This window comes from Colletotrichum lupini, chromosome 8 (genome assembly GCF_023278565.1).
Source record: "Colletotrichum lupini chromosome 8, complete sequence".
Lineage (NCBI taxonomy): Eukaryota > Fungi > Ascomycota > Sordariomycetes > Glomerellales > Glomerellaceae > Colletotrichum > Colletotrichum lupini.
In genome coordinates this window covers 1,643,287-1,652,948 of record NC_064681.1, presented here as the reverse complement: position 1 = coordinate 1,652,948, position 9,662 = coordinate 1,643,287, and the positions used below count along the sequence as shown (strand labels likewise).

Sequence of the window (9,662 nt, the reverse complement as noted above, 5' to 3'; positions counted from 1 at the left end):
TAAAAAGCCAACGGAAAGTGTGACCTGATCTGGAGCCTTTCATCGTCCTATCCTCGGCTGTGCGGAGTGTTCCTATGCGTTGGCAGGTTCCGAATTTGCTTCTGATTATCGACTGTCAGGCTGTTCATGGCATGTTTCTTCCTGTTCGCGTCGATATTGATGACATTGGATCGGTTTTTGTTGGTCCAAAGTCCAATTTGAAGGGCTCGTCTGCGGGATCTGAACAGGATATGGATCTCTCCAGGCCTCAGTCCCAACGAAGAAAGATACGTCTTTGATGGATGACGATGCTCTGCAAGTGGGCGTGAGGTTAGGATGTAAGCTGTTGGATATCCAAAAGTCAGGCCAGAGGCGGACAGACGGAGGAATTGCGAGAATTCGAGTATCCAAGTCTCGAGGTCTACGAATCACAAGGTAGTCGTAACGCACACCGATCGTTTATCGCTTACAACTTGCAGACTCGCAGAGTAAGTGTGACTGGGTGGTTCGTATGCCGATTTGGTAATCATTGTGTGTAGCTACTACCCAAAGCCAGGGAAAATACCTGCTTATGCATGGCTATTTACTGTGATAGATGTAAGGCAAGGAGAAGGTCACTTCCTGTTCTGGTCAGTTTGCACAACACACACTCATTGGTACATCTGCAAGGGGGACATGATCTTTGCCCATCCCCAGCTTGGAAGCGAAGTACCTTTCACCTTCTGACTTGTGGCAGGAAGGAGGCACTGGGGAAAAGTACATTTCTCTTGTTCCTGCCCTGCCAACCTGCTTTCTTTGCCTCGTCGTGAAGCGCAGTCTGGTGCCTTCTCTGCAAGGCGTCGGAAGAGAATGGAAGGTACGAAGCACTGATTAGAGCCTTCAGTGTTCCTGCCACTCGGATACACGCGTCGTCCGGTACATCTTGGGAAGGAGACGGGACAACGAATCCTGTTAGCGGGTCTCGCGAGGAAGCTTCTTCTTCCCCCTTCCCATCTGCCCATTTTCCCGCCTGCGAATCCCGGGCCCAGATCGAGAGGGTCCCGCCCTTTCCTCCCATCCAGCCAGCGGTCCGGCGTGCCAGCAAAGACGAAAAAAAAGTCAAGTCTAACCCCACGGCCCACGAAACCCATCTGTCTTTGCATTTTTCCGGCTGATTGTGACTTGACCTGGGTCTAAACTAACTGATCTGATTCACTGACCCCCCCCCCCTCCCCACCACCATCCCACCCTTTCCACTCTCTCGTTTGCTGGGATTTCGAACCTGGTGGGTGGCGGACACCTCGCCCAAAGGTACCCCGGCCTCCGTACCTGTTCCCTCCTTACTGGGGCCCTTTCAACCTATCCTTTTCTCTTTATATAATTCACAACTCTTCACCCACCCCTTCCACTTTGCTATTTCTCTTCCAGACCTCTTCTTCCCTCGAGAGTCCACTGCCCACTTGGACTTCTAATCAGCAAGTCTGATTGCAAACGTTGCTTCTTCACCAAGCACGTTGGAGTTGTCTCCTAACAGACACCTCGGATTATTCGTTTTCCGACCACAACCTTCGATTCACATTTGTAGCCTACTGGCTTCGGTCTTCAAGATGTCGGCGACGACTTCATCTTCCGACGCAAAGGTCACCAAGGCCGAGAACTTCCCCGATGGAACTTCCGACTACGTTCCTACCCGTGCCAGGGCCTACGATATCAAGAAGCCTCACATGTACGTTGGCAGCTTCCCCAACAAAACAAAGATGGTATGGCAACTAACATTCAGAATAGTTCAACCCAGCCAATCACCGCGAGCAACTGGTACAAGCATGTCAACTGGCTCAACACGACCTTCATCCTGATTGTCCCCTTGATTGGATTCATCTGCTCCTACTGGATTCCTCTTACATGGAAGACCGCCGTCTTCGCCGTTGTCTACTACTTCAACACCGGTCTCGGTATCACCGCTGGCTACCACCGTCTGTGGGCTCACCGTTCCTACAAGGCCAGCCTTCCTCTCAGAATCTACCTCGCCGCTGTCGGCGCCGGTGCCGTTGAGGGTTCCATCCGATGGTGGTCTCACGGACACCGTGCTCACCACCGCTACACCGATACCGACAAGGACCCGTACTCCGTTCGCAAGGGCCTTCTGTACAGCCACATCGGCTGGATGGTCATGAAGCAGGACCCCAAGCGTATGGGCCGTACCGACATCTCCGATCTCAACGAGGACCCCGTCGTCATGTGGCAGCACGTTCACTTCATCAAGTGCGTCCTCGCCATGGGTGTCATCTTCCCCACACTCTTCTGCGGCCTTGGATGGGGCGACTGGCTCGGCGGTTACGTCTACGGTGGAATTCTTCGCATCTTCGTTGTTCAGCAGGCTACCTTCTGCGTCAACTCCCTGGCTCACTGGCTCGGTGACCAGCCCTTCGATGATCGCAACTCACCTCGTGATCACGTCATCACTGCCCTCGTCACCCTTGGTGAGGGATACCACAACTTCCACCACGAGTTCCCGTCCGACTACCGCAACGCCATCCAGTGGTGGCAGTACGACCCCACTAAGTGGTGCATTTGGACCTGGAAGCAGCTCGGCCTCGCTACCGACCTCAAGCAATTCCGTCAGAATGAGATCGAGAAGGGCCGTGTCCAGCAGCTGCAGAAGAAGCTTGACCAGAAGCGCGCGAAGCTCGATTGGGGTGTCCCCTTGGAGCAGCTGCCTGTCATCGACTGGGACGACTTCAAGGCACAGGCAAAGAACGGTAGAGGTCTCGTTGCCATTGCTGGTGTCATTCACGACGTGACCGATTTCATCCAGGAGCACCCCGGTGGCAAGGCTCTCATTTCTTCCGCCCTCGGCAAGGACGCCACTGCCATCTTCAACGGTGGTGTCTACCTCCACTCGAACGCCGCTCACAACCTGCTCTCTACCATGCGTGTTGGTGTTCTCCGTGGTGGTTGCGAGGTTGAGATCTGGAAGCGTGCCCAGTACGAGAACAAGGACATGACCACCGTCACTGACTCGAGTGGCGAGCGCATCGTTCGTGCGGGAGATCAGCTCACTCGTGTTGCTGTCCCCGTTGCCAGCGCTGACGCTGCATGAACATATGATGGATAGGGCAGTTTAATGACTTTGGGAGGCTTGTTCAAAACAAACAAATCGAGGCGGGTGATGTGGGAGCGCTTGACTTTCACTTCAACAGATTGGTGGACACGAGCTGGCCATAGGGTTGGCTCTGTTGAAACCATCGTCATCACGGCATGCCCAAGCCGTTTTAGGGTGACACGCCTTTGACACTTCACCTTCGGCTGAAGGTGAGAGCAATTGCCAACCTCACACTTATGGGACATTTTTAGGCGTTTGCGGGGTTGGGCATTGCAACAGGGCGTTCACTACAACAGTAATGAGAAACTGTTTAGACTAGAAAAAGCAAAGCCCATCAAAAGGGCGAGAATGACAATAACAACCTTCACTTCAAATAACCTTGTACTTGCCAACATCTATGATCAACTTGACATTTCGATTTGGGCTCGAGCAATACCTCTACAAAGCTGACTGCTGTCGACTCAGATCAACCAGCCGAGAACAAGAGAGTTGTCCATGACGCGGCCATGATTGCTCAAGGTTTAACTCATCCTAATCACACCTCTACTCACCGTGCCACGTCGGAAGAAGCTCATCAGTATTCTCCCATATACACTGGTTGATACCATCAGGTAAGCCAGGTACATGCATCGCTTTCATACACGATACGGCCCAGAAGCCGCAATCACATGCTTTTTCTCCCCCCCCCCCCTGTTCGTTCTCTAATTTGTACGCTTCCAAACATCTACCGAGCCCGTCTTGCCCTTCTGGAGACCCCCCCCCCCCACACGGCCGGTAAGGTAAGGTAAGGTAAGGTGGGCTGGCGCTTAAAGACGAGCAAAAAGTCAACAAACAGCCTACCTAACAGATCTTCCCAGGTTGGGGCGGAGACCCGGACGAACGGCCGTCGGCCGCAGGCGGGCTCAATGCTTTCCTTTCCCCCCCCTTATTATCATTTCCCATCATTCGTTGTCTCACACGGGCTTCGAGCCCCGGCGTATGTACTAGCCGCCCCCCCCCCCCCCCCCCCCCCGCGGAACGGCAAAAAGTGACACAAGCCAGTACCGCATACAACCTTACCTACCTACTCGCACCCTCAACAAAAAAAAAATTCCTTGAGCTCGGGGAGATACCACGAAAAAAATGTCACAAACACTCCACATGATAAAGACTCGATCGCTTCATGCGGACCATTCCGCTACCGAGAATGCCTACTGACCCAAACTCCAAGGATGAGGCGAAACGAACTAGGTGATGTCGAGATTTATTCCAGGTACTCGCTATAGCTTGGTTGGATGTTTACCTCGGGATGGGGGAGAGGGGAGCTATTCAACAATGACATGCTCAGAACAGGGATGCCCCCCCCCCTTTTTGATCTTCCTGGATACACCTTAACTCTGTATGACTTGCATGGCTGCTCAACAGCTAGCTATCTTTGAGGGTCAACAGACGACCATGTATGTACACCTAGGGTCGTCGAGCAATCACATGTGAAAGTACCCAAGTCCAGGAGATATCCTGCCCTATCAATGCTACGGGGTTTCTGTTGCAAAGTTGTACCATTCATTTATCCTCGACTATCCGAAGGACGCTGCCTTTCGCAAGAGCAAGACGCCTACGTACGTCTAATGCAATTCTAGTCTGACACACATTGACATAACCATGACCAAATCATGGAAGAACGATTCGAAGCTTGCCTCCCGTACTGACCCAACCCCTTCTCAAATGACTTCGTCTCCGTTGCTCTCATCATCGAATAGAAGACCTTGAAGCAGTGGTATCGATCGCATTGTCACGCCGTTAAACGCGTGAGAGGTGAGATTGCCCTCCCCATCCTGACACCGAAATCACAGCCACCGAATAAGATTTGTCGTGAGCTCATTCGTAGGCGGCCGTTGGAAAGAAAGAAAAACGAAAACCGTTGAAGCCTTGGCTTCGCCCCACCCCATTGCTGGATTCCTGCCTCCCTATACTCCCAAACGCCACGATAATATGCTTGCGCAAGCCGAAAAAGCCACACCGCCGATTTGATCAGGCTCATTTGAAAAGACTTCGCAGATCCAGCAGTCTCTGCCGGGCCGCTTCGCTCTTGTCAAAGACCCTCTCCTTTCTGTCCATGCTGAGACTCGCCAGCTTATTCTTCTTCTCCTGCAGTTCGAGCATCTTTTCCTCGAAACTGTTTCTCATGATGTAGCGGACTGTTCGAACCGGTCGCTTCTGCCCGAGACGGTGAACACGGTCAATGGCCTGAGCCTCCGCAGCAGGGTTGTACTGAGGCTCCATAACATAGACGTTGCTACCCGCTGTCAGGTTCAGACCGAGACCACCGGCAGTGATCGACACCAAGATCACGTGGACTGAGTGGTCCTCCCGGAAGCTGTCCATCGCCTGGGTTCGGGCGATACGCGTCATACTGCCATCCAGCCTGACGTACTTCACACCGACATTGTCAAGAGCCATTTGAATCAAGTCAAGGTGGGAGGTCCACGTGGAGAACACCACCGACTTGTACGGCGGCTCATCGGGGTTCGCATCGGTGTCAGCCTTTGACTTGAGCAGATCCTCGACCAGCGCCCTCGTCTTTGTGTGCGGGCCCGTGTATTTTCCAAAGCTCTTGCGGCCGTTCGTTGCGGTCTTCTCCTTCGCAGGACCTTCGTGCTCCACCTTGACTCGAGATCGACGAATGTCCACGTAGGCAGGCTTGATCACGGTGGAACAGATGGGGCAAGGTCCCATAGCCTGGCCGGGAGGGAGCAGTCGTCTAGTCTGTTCCTTAACACCCTTAATGCAGGAACCGCAGATGATGTGGAAGCAAGGCGTCATGTAACCGAGAATGTCCTCCTGTCCCTCGGACTCGATGCTAGCGTCGTCGTTGGTTCCTATCTTCTTCGAACAGGCGCTGCAAGCATCCGTGTTCGTCTCCTGCATGAGCTCAAACATCTCGTATGCTTTACGATCAGAAAGGCCGGGCTTCTTGTCCTCATCGTCGCTGTCAAGGTCAATAGCCATGTCAGCAGTCATGCCCTGCAAAGCCTCTAGATCTTCCTGATTCAGGAGATCCTTGCCGTGGGCACAAAGGAGTCGAAGCCGGAGAATGGATCGAAGAATGTGGATGTAGGTGTGACCACCCAATGCCTTCTGTACGCCGTTGCCAGAAAGCACCTTGACGCGGTCTTGAGCGTTCTTCTCGAAGAGATTGTAAACCTCGCGCTCCTCTTCTGTGAAGTCGAGCTTGACAATGTGGTCGCTTCGGGGCGGAAGGTTGATCTTGTCCTTCAACCGGCGGAGTGTGACACTGTCAACCAGCACGCGGAGTTTCGGAACAATCTCTGTGTCACAGGCCTTGAAGGGGTCCACGATGAACCGGTTGAACTTGTTGCGGTCATCGAATGGCTTCAGCCGGACAAACTGAAGGAGAGCGGCCAAGTCCTCGAGTCGATTCTGGACGGGCGTACCAGTCACAGCCCAACGGCGGGCGGCCTGAAGACGAACAATGGCCTTGAACTGCAGAGTCGCGACTTCGCGAATCATGTGCGCCTCGTCCAGCACGATTCGGAACCAACCAATCTCCTCAAGAGGATACTTGCCAGACTTTCGCTTGGAGCGAGCGCCTAGCTCACTAGAGACAGAGCCGTAGGTGGTGATGACCAAGTCAAACTCGGCCAATTTCTCGACATCCTTGATTCTATTCGAACCATGATAGATATAGTAGCTTAACTCTCCCGGCGCGATGTGCTGCTTGATCTGCTCTTCCCAGTTCGTGACCGTACTCAGGGGACACACGAGCAATGTAGCCTTGGCATTCATTGCGATGCCCGTCAGAGGCAGAGAGCTCGAAGCTGTTGCCTTTCCCCCAGCTTTCTGGGGCGGCATCTCGGGCTGGACTGGTGTGCGACCTGCCCATTCCTTGGCCTGGTCCAACGAGCTGCCAATGAGCGAGAGGATGCTGAGGGTCTTTCCCAAGCCCATCATGTCGGCTAGCAATCCGCCATGGGTGTCTGCGGGAAGAGTACGCTCTTGGTGGCCGGTGATGACGTTGTAGTAGAACTTCTGTCCAGTGGGCCCGATTTTGAGCTGCCACATGGATCCCTTCACTCGTTCTTCGGCCGTGGACTCCTTTTCTCTCGCAGTCATGAAGTAGAGGCCTTGCTTCTGATGCTTCAGTAACTCTGTGGTGACGATAGGAGCTGGGTCCATTTCAGGAAGCTCATCGGTCTTTCCCATCGAGTCGAAGACGCCCATCACGTCCGATCTGATCTCTTCGACAGTGCGTGGAGTGGGATTGGTGTAGTAGGTAGACGAGGAATGATTGTTGTACTGAGCGAGAGCTCCGGCCAGGTTTCTGGCACCAGGCGCCGGGTTAGGCTTGTTATCGGTATGAACATTCTCATACCTGACACCTTTGTCAACTCTATTGGGATGTCGTAGAACAATCTTGAATCTATCAAAGTGCTTGCCGACAGCCTTGACAAATCTGTACTGGCCGTACAGTGTCATTTCCACAGGGTAGGATCTCGAGATCGCCTGGCCCGGGTGCTCATCCGCTTGCTTTCTACGCGCAGGAATCTTGCAGTCCGTTCGCAGGCGCACGTTGGAGTCCAACAGGGGAACGAGAGCATTGGCGGTATTGGCATCCACATTTCCGATGATGTCGCGCGTGTAGTCGTAGGCCTGGATCTTCTTGGTCGAATCCCCGATGATTCGCTTCAAAACGATCTTAACTGGTGGCATGAAGTCGGCTCCAAAGATGCTCTGCGTGCCCGGTTTGGCGGAAGGTACCTTGTGGCAGTCGAGGAAGCCGGTGAGCATGCCGTAGCAGACCTCCTCGGTTGCGGGGTCCTCCACCATGACCACATCATCGCCCTCCTCAGTCAAGTCCACAGTCTGGGTAGAAACCTTGGAATTCTCCTTCTTGCCTTCGTCTTGCTTTTCCTTCACATACGCGCCGAGCATTCCGCTACCGGCAGGTCCCATCTTCTTCTTGTTGTCGGCGTCGGACTCGGGGTCGGGGGTATCAACCTTTCGCCGCTTTGGCAGGGGCGCCGCAGCGCGATCTTGGACGTCGTTCATTCTCTCGATCATGTTGGCCATTCCGTACGGAGAAATGCCGCCGTCATGAACGGGAGTTGAAGCGCCCGAGGTGATGCTGGATGTCAGAGACTCGCTTGCCGTGTCGTTGGGACTCGCGAACTGGAAGACAACAGGGTTGTTTGTGGTATTTTGATTTCCCGGAGTAGATCGGTTCGACAAGTGCTGAGGTTTGGGTGAATTGCGCCTCGAGGCAGCGTTTGACACGGCGTAGGATCGAGGGTTCAGTAACGCTTGCGCATTCCACGACTGCGCTTGGGGCTGGGCGTTGATGTGATTTGCTCGGCCTTTTTGTGGGAGAGGTTGTAAGTATTTGGAAATCACAAAATAATGGGCAGAAAGAGGTTGTTGTTGTTGTCGTTGTTGTTGTGGCAGAGGGAAAGAGCAGTCGACCTAGGGCTTGGAGGGGTAGGAGGGCTGTCCATGGCGGGGCTCACTCACCATTTGGCCCGTTTGGCGATGCCATGGCTGCGTCTCTCGATACTGCCCGGCGTCCAGTATGTTATTGTTGTTATTGTTGTTGCTGTCGTGAGGAAGGTGCTGTAGCTTGCACACGGCGGGCGGGCTTCAGTAGAGCAGTCTGAGAGGGGTGGTTGCGATCATCACAAACGAGAGCGAGATGTGGAGTCGTTGTTTGATATTGACGTGACAATGAACCGTGGTATTGTAGATAAGTCGACCCCAAATGCAGGAATTATGTGAAAGAAGTGGCAGCAGCAGTAATGCTCCAAAATAACGAGTGTCGCGCAAGGGCATAGAGTGAAGGCAGCGACGATGCAGATGGTGAGAGAGAGGCGAGGAGAAGAAGGCGCAAGGCTATATGGCGTTTGAGATGAGTTGGTCCGGGGGGATGATGAGAGGGTGATATTAGAGGAGTCACTTCCGTAATAGTAAGTCGTCGAGTGAGTCGAGTCCACTTGAAGTGAGGTAAGGTACTTCGTACTTTGGGCAGGCTCGGCCGGAGACCAGAAACACACAAGAGAGCCCAGGCGGAGAAGGTGGATGGCGCGAGAAGTCGGGGGAAGAAGGAGGCCAAAGGTCGAGTCAAGTCCGACGCCTATTCACAAGTGTCGTTTGTTCCATATCATTGTTCTTGCCTCATCATTAGATTTCGTGGCGGTTGAAGAAGTTCTTTGCAGGAGGGGCGGCGCAAGGCGAAATGAAGAAAGCAGTTCAAGCGAAAAGAACCAATACAACTCCCCGGGCGATGGATGGAAGTGCAGGCTGAAGGAGGAGGAGGAGGGGGGAAAATCGAAAAGGAACCCAAGTCGCGGTAAGGTGGTGGTAGACTGGTAATAGTGAGTAGTGAGTTAGTTGTGGTGGTCGTGGAGGTAGAAAAAAAAGTGAAGGTAGGCGCGGCACATGGAATGTGGTGCAGCAGTTGGCTGCAGCCTTCTTGCAGCTGAGGTCACTCCCTGAGTTCCCTCCGCCTCTTGCAGCGGGGCAGCTGCAGTGGAGACCCGTTGATTCCCGATTTCCGATTAGCTACCTGGAAAGTTCGCATCCTCACGTGGCCACCCTTTACCATCTGAAC

General features: G+C 53.6%; 3 protein-coding genes across 3 annotated transcripts; 1 reads left to right on the top strand and 2 right to left on the bottom strand.

The window, feature by feature from the left end:
• Positions 1–629: 629 nt before the first annotated feature.
• Positions 630–1,121, bottom strand: CLUP02_14964 (uncharacterized protein; the record flags this gene model as incomplete). The annotated part of the gene is made up of 1 exon (XM_049293888.1): positions 630–1,121. The coding sequence occupies one exon, from the start codon at positions 1,119–1,121 to the stop codon at positions 630–632; it is 492 nt and encodes a 163-aa protein (XP_049151034.1).
• Positions 1,122–1,565: 444 nt separating this feature from the next.
• On the top strand, positions 1,566–3,058 carry CLUP02_14963 (cytochrome b5-like Heme/Steroid binding domain-containing protein; the record flags this gene model as incomplete). Its single annotated transcript, XM_049293887.1, has 2 exons — positions 1,566–1,684; positions 1,744–3,058. The coding sequence occupies 2 exons, from the start codon at positions 1,566–1,568 to the stop codon at positions 3,056–3,058; spliced, it is 1,434 nt and encodes a 477-aa protein (XP_049151033.1).
• A 2,019-nt stretch (positions 3,059–5,077) lies between these two features.
• On the bottom strand, positions 5,078–9,458 carry CLUP02_14962 (SNF2 family domain-containing protein; the record flags this gene model as incomplete). The annotated part of the gene is made up of 4 exons (XM_049293886.1): positions 5,078–8,415; positions 8,570–8,611; positions 9,072–9,185; positions 9,392–9,458. Coding segments are annotated over 4 exons (3,561 nt in total), but the record flags the coding sequence as incomplete, so codon positions are not given.
• Between the last annotated feature and the right edge of the window lie 204 nt (positions 9,459–9,662).